At 38.0% G+C, this 18,212-nt stretch overlaps 1 protein-coding gene across 2 annotated transcripts in view; it reads right to left on the bottom strand.

The window, feature by feature from the left end:
* The window catches only part of ANKRD28 (ankyrin repeat domain 28), a 76,611-nt gene extending 74,066 nt beyond the window's left edge, over positions 1–2,545 (bottom strand). Inside the window, exons 1-2 of one of the 2 annotated variants that reach the window (XM_010174345.2) lie at positions 2,420–2,545; positions 1,214–1,297 (exon numbers count right to left, since the gene is read on the bottom strand). In XM_010174345.2, the coding sequence (XP_010172647.1) occupies positions 1,214–1,297; positions 2,420–2,545 (210 nt within the window). The remainder of the gene's footprint in view (positions 1–1,213; positions 1,298–2,419) is intronic. The other variant, XM_010174346.2, reaches the window with a different exon arrangement.
* Positions 2,546–18,212: the final 15,667 nt, after the last annotated feature.

Genomic DNA, 18,212 nt, shown 5'->3' with positions numbered 1-18,212 from the left:
CAATCAGCTTTTAAAAATAAAAATGGCAGTATGACCAGAGTATACATAAAAAGAGACTGGAAGGATACAAAGCTAGCACTCTTATAACTAAACACAAGATGAGTCTTTAGGTATTATATAATCCATCATACAATCTTGCTTAAGAACATGCAAAACTACTCAAAAAGGAGAGGAAAAAAAGTCCAACCTTATCAAACAAAACTTCAGAATTGACAGCAAGTTTACTTATACAGGGTCCTACACAAGCTCTTCAGAACAATGGGAGGGCTCCCTGACACTTTGGTTGGCATTGATCAGAAATAAATTCTCCAGAATGCCTTTACATGTCAAAATACACATACCAAACTAAATATTTGCTTTTGGCTTACATCTTTCAAGAATACAGAGTAAACAGTTATCATGGTTTTACACTGGCCTCTATGTAGCATCTAGATGTTAGTCTTTGCTTTTTAGCATCACTCTTGTTCTGATGTATTTGGAGGACAAACAGCCACATATATTCCCACAGTGTTAAGCCCTAAATAGTTTATGTCAGTCTGCTTCAACAATCAAAACAATTTCCAATCAAAGTAAAGAGTTTACACTATATTATGTTGCATAGTGTCAAACGTGTATTAGAATTTTAACAGAAAGCACATACAGTGGCTGCATGCTGTTCAAATCTTGAAATTTACCCAGTGGAACAAAACCAATTTCATTTCAGTACAGTTTTTAAGTCTGCAGTCTCTGGGTTCGTAGCACCACAAACAGGACATATAAACACAATTTCTCATTTTTATTTATTAATATAATCATCAGGCTTTGCTTTTTAAAATCCCCTATGAAATCTACCTACCCCAAACTATTTTCTTGTAATTATCTAATGTATACTACACGCTGTATTTCATTTAAAAAGAGTTAAAGTCTACATAGCATCACACTTAACCAGTCTAACTTTCTAAGAAGTCTGACACAACTGTATAAACAAACTTTTCAATTACTCAAGCACTACAGAACTAACATTTACAAGGAATATAGAATTAGGTCTTTACTATCAACACAAATCTACAGAGCTACATGCCTCCCTTCCAGTATTAAGTATAGATTTTACTTCACCTACTGCATAAAAGCAATAATATTTACAGCTCACAAATTAGCAAAGTGATTAGTACAGCAGAAAGCTATATCAAAAGAAGATTAAAATGTATTCAAAGCTAAAGATGTTTGGTTTTACCTGAAAATTAACATCTTCTTTCTTAAATATCAGTGCTCGAACTTCATCAGGATCTCCATTAAATATAGCTTGAACCAATGGTGGCTGAAATGAAGAAAAAAACGTATCTTAGACCATAATCTCATTTTAGTTTTTAGTGATACATATATGGTTTTTTGATACATAACACAAACACAAGATGATGACAAAATAAAACATCCCAGGTAGTGAAATAAAGAAACCAGCAACAATATTTAAAATTGAAGAAATTCCAAGTTTTACAAAGCTCAAACACATGAACATACTCTAAGTCAATGAAATAGATATATACACCTGTATATATATATATATATATATAAATATATATATTAAAAAGGCCCAGAAGACTAGCTTATAACAGCTTAAAAGAGAACTCCTCATAATAACATTAGTGCTGTTGTTACCTGCTGCAAATTCTATATAATATAAGCAAACAAACCCCCTTTTACATTAGCAAGTCACTCAAGTTACTGCAAGTTTTTCGCCTGTTTAGACAGAGTGGGAAAGCAAAGTGCATCAGATAAGTATGGTAACAAATTCACACTCACACACATCTATTACTAAATATAGCAGGATTTCTTAGTAAGTAAGAAAAGCTGTTGAGATATGCTAGGAAGATTTAAGTCAGTCACTTGACAAAATAAAATAATTTAAAGCAATAAAAGCACAGTCCTCAGTGTTTATCATTTCCAGAAAGTGGTAACTTAAATCTAACAGTGACATGAAGATTATCACTTATACTATTTTTTATTTAAGCTCAGAATTGCTCTTGCTTGATGTACACGATATACTCTATCAGTTCTCAAAATAAGCACAGCATATTATTGCAATACAATGATTACATCAGTTTCTAAAGTGGTAACCCATAAACGTACCATTGAGGAATGAGCAGCGGAACAGGGAAAAACCATTTACTTCAAATACAGTTTACCAAGCCCTCTAAAAATCCTCTGCTATTATACAAGAGTTGGGATCAGTTATTGCTGCACCATAAATAAAGTTACATGAGAAAGAATTGGCCCTTGCAAATATTAATTCTACAACTAAGTTTCAGCTTTTTCCCTCTATTACAGGCAGTTTTTACCACCCTGTCTCATTTCAACACCATGCATATTCATGTCAATCTTAGGACAATTAATATTGGCATTTGTGACACTATTGTAAGCAGGAAATATGCCAACAAATAACATGCCTTACCAGCACGTTTCCAGAAGGTGATGGACGTAAAGATACATTTTCCTGAGGTAATTTGGAAATAAATGTGGGAGAATCATCTTCTACCTCCTCCAAAACAACAATACAGACTCGACTCATTCGATCCGTTTGAGGAAGCAAAAGCAAACAAAAAAAATGCCAGCAACGGTATTTTTGGAACCAGACTGCAGGTATCGCAATGGGGACCATAGAGGAAATACTTTCACCTGTTTCACACACCCTCACAAACTTGTGAGTGCTACCACTGGTGTATCAGCATTTAAAAAAGGACATTCTAATCTTCCAATCCCCTTACACTTCATTTTTCAGATTTAAACACCCCAAGATGTTCAAGGCAATGTTGAAAAAAAAAAAAAAAAGTTGGTCTTTTTAAAATAAAATTTCCCTAGGCATCAAAACCACAATAATGAAACTGTGGAACAACTGATAAAAATATCCCAAGAGCCAATTCCATTTGAACAGCACTCACTGTGGCACACAGCTGTCCTTTCACAAAGAAAAAAAAATTGTCTTTGTTAATGTCACAACTTCCACAGTGTCCTTCTACCCCCACAATGAAATAATTGTGGCAGAAGACATGGCACTGTCCTATTGAGGACGGAACAAGGAACAATTGCCCCGAGAGAGTCGGCCGCAGCTATACCCACTCCTGCAAGGTCAGTTCTAAATCAGCCGTCACAGGCTTTCTGGTGACTGAAAATAAACGTCTCTTCTGATCATCTTGTCATTCCACAGCTTCCTTTCTGAATGTCAAAAACAGTCCAGCCAGGAAAAAGCACCTCATTTCCAGCAGTTATTCAGGACCTGCTTATAGAAAAATAATTCTTTCCCATGCAAGAAAAATATCTGCAATGTACAGCATGGCTGCAGTACATTTACAGGCGATGAGTCAGACCACAGGGACAATGAACTCCTTGAATAATATTGCCGGCTGAATCCAGCCCCCCCAAACGACAGCAGCGCAGACGGCGTTACTCCGTCAGGGACAGAAGCATTGCAGAGCGTTCATTTTTCCTTCACCGGCCGGTAGCTGTGGCTTCTCCATCAGGGAACGCATTAGGCAGAAATACTGTTGAGGAAGAATGTTTCAAGGCAGCTACTGCATATAAAAGCTCAAATTACTGCCTTAGACTTCTTCTGCAAAAGCAGTTCATCACTCAAGTGTTTCTTTTGATCACCATGTGAATGCAGTTCCCATGATAGTCTTCATTCAGATTGAGAGGGAGAGGAAAAAAAGGAAAAAAAATAATAAATCAGACCCCCGTACATCTTCTCTGAGCCAACTTCTTTATCCGAACATCTGTCTCTGTGCCAACCTGATTATCCTCTTCAGTTAGAGCTTCTGCTTATCAGTTTTCTTCCTTGACAAATTAAATTATACAATCAGCAGAGAGCCTTGCATAGCTTAAAAGAAGCCGAGCTGTCGGAGCCGGTCACCAGAAGCCCGAAGGAGCAGAGCACAAGCCACCGGCACGGCAGCCGTCCCACGGTGCAGCAGCCTGGCGAGCAGCGGCTGCAGCCTGGCAGGGCGAAATCGAAATGCCTCGTAATGCTCACATGTCGCACTTACCAGAGAGCCCAGCACTGCTCCCGCTGCAACTTCCTCTGGCACAATGAAAAAGCGCCGGCCAAGAGAAAGGATTTTTTTTTTTTTTTTTGGCAGGGGGCGGGAGTGGGCAGTCTTTGCAGTCACATCTGTGCCAGTTCTGTGACTAACGCAACTGAAAACGTAAAAATGCTCTAACTCAAGAAAGAGCGACTGTTTAGTATTTTCCACTAAAAGCCGCAAAGAAATCTGGTGTACTGGCTCTGCTGACTAACAACAATTTAAGCTGTAAACAATTCCAGCATTTTAACTGCTTTCATATGGCACCAGTCAGAGCAGCGAAGCAGTCCCTCTTTCCTTAACTCACTGAAGACAAGAAAGTCCCCACATAAATACTCTGAAAATTAAATGAAAATAAAATATCTTAAAGTAATTGGCTGACTATTAAAAAGCCAGCTATTAATGACCAAAATCCATGGGTTTTTGCAACTAGCATAAAGATACCCACAGCTTGAAAAAAATTTGCATTGAGTATAATTTAAATACTATATTACTTTTATAACAACACTAATATAATAATATAACATAATAATAAAAATATAATAGAAAGCCCTACAACTTGCTGAATAAACATTTCAGCTTGAATCTGCCTAAATGGTGCTGGCTTGTGGGTGTATTATATAAATGGCTTCTGTTAAAGTTGCTGGATAAGCTTCAGCATTACAGGAACAGAGGGCGGGTTGTTGTCACTGCCCTGCAGTACCAAGGCACCTCTGATGTCCTTCGGTGGCTGGTAAGATCAGAATTTGTCAGTGGCGAACAAGCTTCACATATGAATCGAGGCAGAGAGAAAGATGGGTTTAAGTGGTATATTAATTGGTTTGGATATTAATAGACATACTGAATTCCCACCTTTGGGGGCCTACAGGCAGGAAAGGCTCACATCACCTCTGTTCTGAAATAACGTCCACAACAGCTTCACTGCAACGTAATAAATTGCTTAATGTGCACCCACTGATGCTTCATGCAGGTGAAGGTTTTCATAAGCGCAGAAGAATACCTTAGCCTAGGGCTCCCTGAGCTCAGGACTGCTGGCCTGGCAGAATATAGCACCAGTTTCTGATTCACTGTGAAATTTCAGATTCAATTACCCAAGTGGTCTCATTTACAGCATATGACTAACAGACATCTTTATAAATACATGCTGTTCATTATACAGAGATCAGTCGCTTTGGAATTTCATACTTTTGGTCTTAATTATGAAAAAGCAATAGTTTGTCCACCACACTGCTTTGTTCTAGCATCTCAACCATTTATTAAAAAGAAACAACACAGATTCACATGAAAAACTATGACAACTCATGCTCTTCTTGGCCACAGCAAAACCTATTTAAATAAAAAAAGGTTCATCTATTGCAACACCCTACTGTCTGTGAAGGAACACAGCAACCACAACCTATAAAATACTTTGGTTTCTATTTGTGAAAAATGCCCTAAGGAATAGACACTGTAGCTTACTTGCAAAACTAAACATCCATTAAAAAAATAATCAGATTTTAAGTCTACAAGGGAAGTACACTGACAAACTGCATAGGGTGTCATACTACACACACACACACTTGTAAGGTAACAGTTTTCTAGCTAAGCCTGTATGCTTAGTGTAAATGAACACCTTCCAAGAGTCAGTACATTTATATAGCAAGCAAATACTAAGAGTTCCATCTGTTTTCTTTGGAATTACCAATTGGACATGTTGCTATATAGAGATAATACCCAATTTAGTTCAAATTATCTTAAAGTGGTCCATTTTTGACCTTTACAATTAATGTTCCAAAGTACATTTCAAAAAACTCATTGAAAAACTCAACAGTTACCTTAAAGTATAGAACTTGACACTCAGTTAATTGTTAGAATTCAGAAGAGTTAAGAATATTTGGATCTACTCTGATAATGATTCTGGAAGTCTTACATATAATTAAAATAAAATTAATATAAACTATTTCCAAAAGCAAGTTATAATATCGTATCATGTAGAACATGATATATTTTTGAATGGTGACATTACTACAGTCCAAGAGTTAAAAGCCAATACACGACAGTTTGCATTAGAATGAGAACCAACACAACTGAGTCAATATTATATTGATCTTGATAGCAATCTAAACCATGTAAGTAAGCAGACAAAAAAAACCCCTACTCACACTAGGAATGCATGTGTGTGCAACCACTTCCATAACCAAAGGACAATCCAGTTCTAGAACCGTTTAACTTTTGCTTACAATGAACTAACACTTGGAGCTTACTTAGAAGAACAACCTTCCTCCCTCCCATATCCTTCAACTGAAAGCATTGCCTTCACCTTCCAGACAACATCTCTAATCATCTCTTCTTTCAACTTCAAAAAATCATCCAAGGTATCCTCTGGCGTGCAAAATACATTTCTAGTCCTACCTAACAGCTATTTTGAAAGTCAAAAGCTGAAGTTCAAAACTCTACTAAAAGAAACCAAACTAAGGTTTCGGTTTTTCAGCAGATTTTCTAGACTAATAACTTTCAGTGCAGGAGAAGAGATAATATTAACAGAGAATGAATGCAGAGTAAATTCAAGAGGATCAATTTAAGCCTTCTCTCCTCAAACTAATTTACGAATCATAATGAATCTTTGCAAAGCTTTGAAGAAAGAACACTGCATCCCTCGAAAAAACCTTTTCAGTGTATCTAAATAAAACTTAAAATAACTGAAGACAACAGGTCATCAGCATCTGTCTTCTCCAAATGTCACATATTTCCAGGAAGAAAGCTTATAAAAAATGGAAAATAATAAAAGAGCTGAAAGGAAAGAAAAGCTGAAAGTGGCCTAACTTAAAAAAAGAATACCAGGTCTATTTGGACTCAAGGGGTGATCTATCTGATAGCCTTCACAATACCTAATTGTTGACAAAGCAAGATCTCCATACTTAACTCTAAAATGTTGAGTGCAATGGAAAGAGAATAAAAAGAATTTTCAAGTGGACAATAGTGAGTATAAGTATTTTTGCAAAAAAGCTTCTGTGTTGACATGATAGCTTTTCGCAAATTAAAAAAAAAAAAAAAAGTGTTGTCATTTTCAAACTACACTTGCCTTTAAGTAAATTAAATTCCAAGAGTGGGTGCATACAAAGTGAATCAGAATCACAGAATGGTTTGGGTTGGAAGGGACCTTCAAGATCATCTAGTTCCACCCCCCCTGCCATGAGCAGGGACACCTTCCACTAGACCAGGTTGCTCAAAGCCTCATCCAGCCTGGCCTTCAACACTTCCAGGGAGGGGGCATCCACAGCTTCCCTGGGCAACCTGTTCCAGTGTCTCACCACCCTCACAGTGAAGAATTTCTTCCTCAGATCTCATCTCAATCTCCCCTCCTCCATTTTCATCCTGTTACCCCATGTTCTGTCACTACCTGCCCTTGTCCAAAGTCCCTCCCCAGCCTTCCTGGAGCTTCTTCAGGTACTGGAAGGCCACTATAAATCTTCCCAGAGCCTTCTCTTCTCCAGGCTGAACAGCCCCAACTCTCTCAGCCTGTCCTCATAGGAGAGGTGCTCCAGCCTTTGGATCATCCTCATGGCCTCTTCTGGACTTGTTCTAACTGGTCCAGGTCTCTCTTTTGTTGGGGGCTCCAGAACTGGATGCAGTACTACAAGAATGCAAACTGCAGGTTAAAACATGGGTGACAGCAGCTATGTCTACACCACACAGAAAAACCATGAATTCTGAATCAGCTAAAAATAGCAACCTTTTCTATAGATCTACCCTTTTCTCTAGGAACTGATAAGTAGAAGACTAGCAGCACTGCTGATGACACCGAAAACCTCCCTGGATCACATTCAGTATCAACAAACCTACCCAAATAAAGATATTTCTCTCTTGCCAATCAGCATTCACCAAGTCTTTTTTGGGCTGAGATTAATCCAACTGGTTTAATTTAATATTTTGTATAATTAAGGATCCAAGAAAGGAAGGAAATTGTTCTGTCAGGTTCCAGCAAAACAAAAAAGATTTAAAACCAAGTATGGCTTATGAATTATTTTTTTAACAGTCTCTATCAGCTCTGCAAGAGAAAGACCTAAACCATGCATTTCTTCAGAAAACAGATTGCTCATGATAGCTACAGCTGTAATTACATAGGCATGTCCCAGTATAAGCAGATTTTTATATAATTTAGCTCGAATATTTACTAAAGTGTTGCCCACATAGAGACAGAGATGAGCATTCAGCATCATCATGACTATAAGCTACAATGCTTCTAGAAGCCTTGTGAGTCACTCATCTGAGCTCCTCTGCTGTTTCCTCCCCACTCCTGAGGGAATGAGGTGGAGTCAGGAAAGAGAACAGTCTAAAGCAACAAGAAATTACTACCTTTCTTCCCAATTTTACTCTCTTTATTCCAGAGTACATGCACAGCTAGGATGCAGAAAAAGGGAACTAGTTTTAATCTCCAGACTCCACATCTCTGCTTCCAAGGACAAGCAAAATGGCTTCGCTTGCACCTCCTGAATACCATTGGCAGTTCTTACTTCTTTTTCTCATGCAAGTATCTAGCCTCTATTAACCTAAAGAACTATTTTATGTAGTCGTGTATTTTCTATGAATTAAGACTTTGCAATTAATAAAACCCAGTAACTGAACAGTCATTTCAATGAGACTTGAGGCACAAATATGACAAAGAAAAAAAATTCAGCATTCATTCTAACTTTTCTCTATTGGAGAAGCATAAGAAAAAATAAGAATGCAAAATGCCTGCTTGTGATTGAGAAGTAAACTTAATTTGTCTAATTTTAAAAACTATAACCTTCTAAAATACCTCAGAAATATCATCTGATCAAAGAGCAATAAAATATCTTAAAAGTGTTAAAAACCTACTAAGCAATGTTCTGTTTAAGACTACTTGCACATTTTATATATCTGAATGATAGAGTGGTAGAGAAACTCTTGGCTGAAGCATCTTACAACCACCATAGTACAATATAAATTGGTATCTTAAAAAAAAAAAAAAATCTCTGATATCTAAAATACAGAGTCTAGCAATCAGAAAAAAAATTACAACTGAGCACAGATATTCCTAAAAACCAGAAAAGCAAATACAAGTCCTATTGCTCTTTAAAGAAAGTGGAAATCTGAGGGAACAGCACCTTCCTTCAAAATTTTCTAGCTAGGATGTCACCCATGACACTTCTCCTTTTTGTTAAGGCCAGATTTAACTTCACTGTCGGGAGTCTGCTTTTTGTGCTCTTTTAGTGTACAATCCTATAATTAAAATCAACAATCCATTCTTACATTAATAAACAGTACATAAAATACGTCCTCTGGTCTGTCTGACTTGAGATTCTCAAGGTACTTTATAAAAAGGTGCATGTGCTCTGGCTAGGGGCTCCTACTGACTCACCAGCTGCAGCTAATAGCAGCTACCTCCCTGTCTTTGGACAAAAATGGAAGGCAGCTCTTACACCCAACAGCTTTCCAAAATAACAACCATACAAGGCTGATGGTGGAATTGTCAGCCTTTATAAAACAAGTCAAAACAACTCCTGTTTCAAGGAAAAGAAACCACAAAAAGATGCATCTATCCACATATGTTGTTATGGATAGTTAAAATAATTCTCCATCCGTGAAGACAGACAACAGAAGATGTAGACAAACTACTTTAGGTAGCATGGTCTGGGTTTCAGACAGGAGACAGGTTGGTTTTAACGTAACTTTTCTTTTTGGGAAAGGTACATGACAGAAGACAACTTCTGTTGGAAAATGGAGAAGATATCTCAAAGTATCAGCTCAGTCAAAGACAAAGCAGGCAAAACACTTCAGCATTTGTTAAACCTGTAATTATTAGATGTACACTTTTTTTCTGCAAGTATGACAGCTTTTAAAAACTGGTTTTGTAATATGAAAAGCAAGGCCCACAGATCAGTTACAGGTATTTCCACCTGTTGGCAGAGCAAAGGCAGAAAAGCCACTGATTTTTTAATACTTCTGGTCTCCTTAGTTCCTTCCAGCTCAGGCCATGTCCACAGACAATTTTTTTTTCTGGCGGTGAAAATGGAATCAATCACAATAATAACCACAGTATCCTTCCAAGAATAATTACTGAAGGCAGCAATTTCAGCTGTGCATACCAGCTCTAAAAGCAGAGTTGATGGAAACAAACAAAACAAAAATCAAAGGCTCAGTCTCAGCAGCCCCTGTTTGCTCTTTCACATGTCAACTGTCCTCGCCCAGCACTACCCAGCCAGTTGCTGGGAGGTGAGACTGGACAGGAACGCAACAATAGCAGAGCAAAAATAACAACCCAGAGACGCTGGAAGACATTAACCCACTGTCACAGCTGGCATTGACAGCCCGATGCTTCAGGAAGTAATGCTACTACATCTTTCCAAGGAAAAGAAACAGATAAAGACAGCTTGGCTGGAGCAAATTATTGACTGCAGAATTCCTAATCTTAGTTTCACTTCATCCATCACACTGCCTTGGAAGTCTTTATACCAGTAGTGCACACACTCTTATAAATTAACTAAAACGTGATCCTACTAAATTGTATTAAGGCAGCTGCCTTAATACCCTCTGGGCACGCGGGGCATACACAGAGAATTAGTACATCTCTCGATCTACTTTTCTACTGATCTATAGTCACGCTCTAAAGATGAGCACAGGAAGTGCTGATTTTATTTATTTCTCCTTTGAAAGTTTCTTCCTGCAACACTGCTTCTGCAGAGAAAACAGACTCAAGCTCATAATTTATTACCAAACATCTAACCCACACCACAAAGGTCAGCAGAACAGTTATTTTCACCATACAATAGGCTTGCTTTTCCCTCTTCAGTAGGCATTCTGGGGCTTGCAAATACAGTGCATGCTATGAGCTTCAAGGACAGATGCTATAATGCACAAGATCACCACAGGCCTCTCAGAGGCTGCATCCTTGAATCTCAGTACATCTCCCTGGGGTTTTCTACACAAAGTATGGCATGGCAGGCTTAACAGCTTCTTCTTGCTCTGATGCACTGAAACCAATTCCCCATGCCTGTATCCCAAGGAAAAGAAGCACTTCTCACCTATCAGATGCCTAACAAAAAAAAGCCTGCTGTGTGATCTTTCAGTGTTACATAGGAAAAGAACAAGTTCCACCTTCCCTGGATTTGGATGCTTTTTTGTTTTCTTTTTAATCCTGCTTGTTCCTCTCCAGCAGATGATTAGGAACACATTACATTACATTCAGTCTGCAGGGCCAGTCAGCTTCCTCACTGAGGCTCATTTAGCTACAAGACAATAACCTTTTTTCTCACTTTGCTTTTTTCTTTCCTTTGGTTATTTTGCTGAAGGCTGGAAACTCCCTTAAAGGAAAGGCAGCACACGGCAATGCACCCAGATTCAGTACTGGACAGTGCTGGTGTTGAGATAGACAATAAGGAAATTCTAGCTTGAGCCAAGAAACCTGGAATAAAGTTTATAATTTCCTCATTAAAACTCTGCTGGATTGCCATACTGCTGAGCTTCTAAAAAAGCAAATGTTAGTCAGGCAAATTTCTAGAAATGAGAGTTGCTCTGCTGCCTGTGACCAATCCAATTCTATCACTACTAGCTCCACTCTAAATGATGACATGTAAAAGCTGTCATTGCAGCATGCTGGATGAGCTTGGGCTGACAGAGAAATCAGTTACTCTGTTCCAAGTCACATCAAGGTTATTCTTCCCAATACAGTTCTTTAGGGCAGGTGTGCCATTCTCTTCCTTTCCCCCTTCTCTTCTCCCTATAAAATTCATTAGCTAACTAATTTTTTTCAGCACCATTTCAGTTACACTGGCGTATGTATTGCTTTTGAGCTGTGCTCCAAGTTATGTAGAAAGAAAAGAGACCCCTAAATTTGACTAAGAGCATATGAAACTAAAGAAACAGATTCAAGTTCATGAAAGACATTTTAATTTTAGCAGATAAGGACAGTAGCAGGTAGCCATATAAAAATATAACACAAAACCTAGTGTTCTACAAGACCTTCTACAAACTTGAAAAAGAGATTTTTCACGGAATTTTTATCCTGCATCACTTACAGAATTTAGGCAGAAAAGTCAAGTCAGTGATGCCAGTCAGCAGAGGGCTTTCACAATTTTATGTCACTAACCACATGAATCCTTGTGGGTAAGTTGCCCTGGATACAAAATGTTTGCTTTTATACATTTGTCTGACATCCCCTGGAATTCCCACACAGCCAAAACCAGCAGTGGCTGGGAGTGCTCCACCAACATTTAAGAACTTTAGTCAGAAACGTATATCGCTTCCGCTCAGGGAAACACTAAAAAAATGATTCATACCATTTTGAGCCATGGAAGGGAGGAAACAAACATCACATTCAACTATTTAAAACATTCAGTGATGACTCACATTGGCTTAGGACATTTCCAGAATCGTCTGCTTTTCTCAAGTAACAAATTGCTTTTGACTACTGAAGAAAATAAGCTGTTGACTATTCAAGAAAATAAACAAGACCAACCAGCTTTCAACAGAATCATTTAACTATCATAGAAAGAATAAAATGGAAAGGGTGGGCTTTTTTTTGCCCTCCCAAAACAAAACAAAAAACCCAAGAAGCTCTGTAGGCCAAGGTCAAACAGTCCACTGACTCCTAAATGATAATTATGCCTATTTAAGTTTGATTTTAGCTGTATTTGCAAAAATCAGCTTGGAAATTTTGCTACAAGAAGTCCATTACCTGTCTTCTTTCAGTTGTACTAGTGGCATTTTATCCTAGCCTGTGTTCTACTTGGACTCAGATGGTTGTGTGATTTCAGCAGTTAGTACTAACAAAACGTTAATCCAGTCACCAATTAGGAGTTAGGAATAACGAACAGCCTGGGAAGAGCTAAGAATAGAGCACAGCAATGCATCCAAAGAAGTGTTTTACAGCTCTCACTGGCCTCCAGTGAGTCAACGACCATGACAAGTAACAAGGGTTGGACTAAAGAAAAAGACCTAAGCAGGAGCAACTTTAAAATACAGACTGCTTCTCCCCCACCAGAAGGGCAGCAGGAAGAGGACATTTTGCATGGAGGCAATTGCCAGCTAACACTTCCCAAGTCTAACTATCTTAGAGAAGGAAAGTGAAATTAGCTTTGAATGTCTGCTATTCACCGATAAGCATAACACCCTGATAAATACAAGAAGCAAGAAGTATTATCAAGAGGAAATGTTTTATTTAGAATGACAGAGTGATAGCACCAAATATTTTCTCAGAAGACCAGACGATTTCTACCACTCAAAGCGTAGCTCTTTTGATTTTCTTCATCAACAACAGAAGGACAACAAAATCTACTCCTTCAAAAGACCTATTCTTCATTTTTGTCATTACTGAAACTCTCCTAGTGGAATGTTTTGGCCATCAATAACACTGCAAGGAGGAAGAAGCTGAAATACTAAATGGCTCCAAAGTTCTCAGTCTTAAGAAAGAAAAACGAAAAATTGCTGGCTTCAAAAGTTTCTGTTCAGATTTTCCTACTTATTAGATGTGACGGTACAATTTGCCTCCAGCCCAGGCTCCCCCTCCCTGTCCCACCCAGGGAAGAGTGCTGTTGAGGGGGTGTTTGGTGGCGAGGGCTTTTTTTCTTCCAGGATGGGGTTTGCAAGGGGAGGGTACTGAATACATTGATTAGTATTCCTTAAAAGATTGTCTATAATTCAATTGGAATCAGATTCCCTTGCAGAAGTTAAGAGTTGAAATAAATTGATAAATATTTAACTAGTGTAATACCAAAGTGCACATAACATTCCTACCAGTGCAATCCATTTCATAGAGACTCGGGTAGTTATGAATAGACTGCAACCACAAGAAGCCACAGTTCAGCTGACTTGCTCACATGTGGGATTTTGTTTCCATACATACCAGGACCTCAAAATACTATATGCAAGTGAGCAAATTAATTCTAGTTGCTATGGATACCACTGCTTTTATGTATTTTCTCTCCTCTCAGTATGTAAACACATAGCATCACTGTATATGAAGCATTCAGATTCTCTTTAAAATAGCATGGGTCAACAGCTGCCTCGTGTACCAGGCCTGTTCGGGGGAGGTAAAATTTCCTAGAAGTTTTTAGGAATCCCTTACACCTCCCTCATGTCCAAGAAGGAACTCCGTTCTGGCAACTGGAAACACTCTGGAAAACAGAGCTGGATAAAATCCACATATTCACACACACATATGCACACTACTACAGGATGAGAGAGCTCATCTGAATCTCCTGCAGCTGCCAAAATGGACGGCTTTTCCCAAAACCGAGCAAGGGGAAATACAGCCACAGCCAAGAATCCCACCCAGCTGCTACAGACCTTGCCAAGGGTCGGCCCCTCAGTGCCCACGGGCAGGTTGCTCCCAGGAGGGCTCCTACACATCACTTTAGGATAGGAGCGTGTGAGCAGCATTTATTCTTACAAGTTACTTCCGCTGTCGATTTTTTAATTCTCTCATTTAGAAGAGTAAAAAGTACTTTCCTTAAAAAGCTGAGCAGTCCAAAAGCTGAGCAGTCCATTACTGAATTATATTTCACAAAATACGACAAAGTATTAATTTTGAACACTAATTAAAATTTTACCAGCCTAGAAATGTGTTTATTTGGGTTTTGAGGATTTTTTTGGGGGGGGTTGGGTGGGGTTTTTGGGGGGTTTTTTTGTTAGGTTTTTTTTAAGGGACATCTGAGGAAGTAGATGAGTGATTTTAACTGCAGGCCACCAGAGAGACTCTACGCTTCTCCCTTCCCCACACAATTCCTACACATTCATATCCCTTTCCTGTGCCAACACAGGCACTTGTGTGATTCAAATGCCCCTGTTCATTTTTTTTGTTGGCGAATTATTTGAGCCAGCTCATCTGGGGCTGACAGTTGACACAGAAGCAGTGGGAGCATTCAAACTGCTCACTGTGACAGAAAGCGATTCAATTGCTTTGCAAAACCACACCCATAAGCTGAGCTCCCTTCATCAACAAAACATCAGGGCTACTTCATTCCTTGTATTTTCCTTAAAATGTCTCAGAACAGCCTTCTTGACACCTGAATTTTTCCAAAGTTGGACACAAGTGTGTCACTCAAGAAATTCTTTCCAGTTACACAAAAACTTACTCAGCAAAGAACTCGAGTTTTTCTCCCATGATTCAGTATATAACTCACTCCTAGTAAGTTTATTTAAAAAAAGAAAATATTTTGCAACATAGAAATTTCCCAGATTATGTTAATCAATCTGTCTCTACAGCACTAATAGTACTTATAAAGCAACAAGAACAGGATAGAGAATTTTAGGGCCCAGTTTTCAAAAATGCACACAAAACCAATTATGTGTGCAGAATCCACAGGTGAATAATTTATGTATTACCATACAAGCACGTTGTTACACCTTAACACAATCACACATCCATAATTTAAAAGTTAAACCTGTGGTTTGGTGGGTTTTTTTCCAATTACAATTATTTTGGGGTTCATTTCTTCCAAAATCTTCCTAACACTAGTTTCAATCAGTGATTTATTCATTTAAGAGGACACATAGAGGACAACTTGCAAAAGAAATTTTGGCATTCCTAAAAGACAATAAAATGCTTTATAAAGGAGTACTTATAGACTCAGACAGATGGTATCAAAACAGAATACATAATACATGTCAGCAGTACATTATTTATTTAAAATATTAAGAAAATTAATTTATAATATACACTTGCCTCTAAAAAAATCGATAGGCTTAGGTACCTTAGAATCCACAAATACCCAAATCACATTCAGCAAACATGCAAGTATGAAAAGGAAAAGTATCTGCTGAAGTTTTTGCAGAAATGAGGCCACAGAATATCAGGTATCCAATTGTTTTCTACCACTTTTTGGCAAGGTAACTTTTATTTTATAAAACTATTATGAAAAACAGGCTTCTATAAAACATAAATATACTGAGTTTTATGAATATGTTAGGAACACTTTAACAATTAGTAACAAAAAGTCAAGAACATGGTTTAGAAGATTCCTATTTTTTTTACATCTTGTGTACAAAACTGCAAAATCTTCCTCAGAAAACACTACTAATGCAACCAGCCTACTTGAAACATATGAAAGAACACCACTGAACTCATAATTGTTTTGTAAACTAACCCAAAATCTATAAACTCACACATCTTGTTTAAAAAACACCACACATGTCATTATGAAAATGCAACCTTTAAGTCATATCGATATAAATTTTGGGGAGTTTTGACTCAGCTGTTGGTGGGAGCTTCTCTCCCACCTTCCTCAGTCCTTAGGAAATAAAGGCAACTGGCTATTTTTTAGAAGGAAGTGTTGATCTCCCAGGTTTCTTCCTGGATGTACACTGACACCTCATGGTCATTTAAAAAATTTCTCCTTTTTTTTTTAATGCCATGTTGTCCTCTTTAGAAATTTAAAGGACATTATCTAGTCTATTGCTATTTTTCTCTTAATAAACAACTATTTAGCATTCCCTTTGAATGGAATAGCATAGCTTTTGAATGAGCAGGGGTCTGTCTCTCTGTCCCCGTCCAGTTCCCCCCCCTTTCCTCCATGGAACACAGAAAGACAAGATTTCAAGGTATCTCTCTGCAGCTTCAGCCTCTCCAAATTGCAGAGAAGTGACCACAGACCCTGTAACACCTTGCGGAACAGAAAGACCAGGAAGAAAAACAGGACAAATGTCATACGAAGAGCAAGACTGGAAGTATTCTTCCCCACGTGACAGAAACTAGCTCTGAACAATTTTCTGGGGCTACGCAGAAGCCCTTTACTCTGAATTCCATGAAAGCCTTCCCAGTTACACACATTATGACCTACGAATATTAACAAAATTCACCATTTCCAGTTCAGTTTATGGCAAAGTAGCAATAAGCTTATTTAGCACTGTTGTACCATAGAAAACAAAGGTAAAAGGCAAGGTTCCTTCCAGATTCTCATACTGAGTAGAAGTATGTACCTTTCCCTTTTGCCAACAGGCGAACATGTAAAAAAAACCAAACCCAAAACCCAAACAACTCTGCGACTCCTTTCACAACTGAGATAGGAGAACAAAAGAAAAAACCCACAGGCCAAGGAAAAAGTCTGTAGCAATCTATGTAGTCAAGTCACACATCGTACATCTCAAGACTGATAAACTGACAAACTATGTGTTGCTAAACAAAATTATAAAGTCCTCAATAGTGAAAACTAAGAGAGTAATATAAATGTAATAGGCCTATAATGCTTATTTGCTAGGGGTATTACCAGACTCTTCTAAAACACTTTAGAGCTAATTTAATTAACCATATCCACAAAATATTAATATGCAGGGAGAAAAATAATGACTCTTGAAATACTTATCTTTACCTAAATATGCAAGACAAAGCTATTTAAATGACATTGTTCTTAAAAATGAAAAGAAGCTCCATTATGTCATTTCTTTAGAGGTGTGACTCCAATTTTCTTGATCATGTACAAAAGAACACTTGAATTTTGTTTTCTAAAGTATTTATAGCATTCTTGAACATAGTATTTGAATATTTTGGCAAAATCTGTAGGTTTTAAAAATAAAACTATTAAAAACAGATGTAAAAAACCTCATCTCTTTCCCATGCCTAAGGGAAGAGGAAAAGGTTCTCAAGTATTAACTCTCCACTTAATACAAGCTTTGTTTTACATTTTTTTGAAGTGGAATTCCTGTAGCTATAAAACCAAATGAAGAAGGATGAAAAGATTCACTTTTCATCCCAGAGAAGCATCCCATGAACTCCTTGTCCCACAGAGCTCCTGGCTTTAACAGAGATGGAACAAGCAAACTGCCAATCAGCGTATTTTCCCAACACATTCCCTCCCACCCCAGCCAAAAAGCAGTAGCTAGTAAATTCCACACATCATGGAAGAAACTATATGTTCCAGTCGTTACTACCACCATCTTGTCAATAACAAAGCAAATACCACTCCTATTCCCGTCTATAAAAGATTAAAACTAGGTCATCTTAAAATACACACTTGCGAAAGAATCTGATGTAATGCACTTAAATCTAAAGTTTCTTTTGCTGCCCATAAAGAGCTGCTGGCAACACCTGCAGAAATGGCAGAGCATGTTCACTGCCATAACCACCGGCCTTGCAACTCAGACAAGCTTCAGGCTCAGGTTTGCTGCATCAGGTGCCAGAATCAGTTGAAGACCACAGGGGAAAGACAAAACAAAACAACAAAA

Source organism: Antrostomus carolinensis, unplaced genomic scaffold (genome assembly GCF_000700745.2).
Source record: "Antrostomus carolinensis isolate BGI_N321 unplaced genomic scaffold, ASM70074v2 scaffold6158, whole genome shotgun sequence".
NCBI lineage: Eukaryota > Metazoa > Chordata > Aves > Caprimulgiformes > Caprimulgidae > Antrostomus > Antrostomus carolinensis.
Note: the sequence above shows the minus strand (reverse complement) of the source record. Positions and strands in the feature narration are given on the sequence as shown.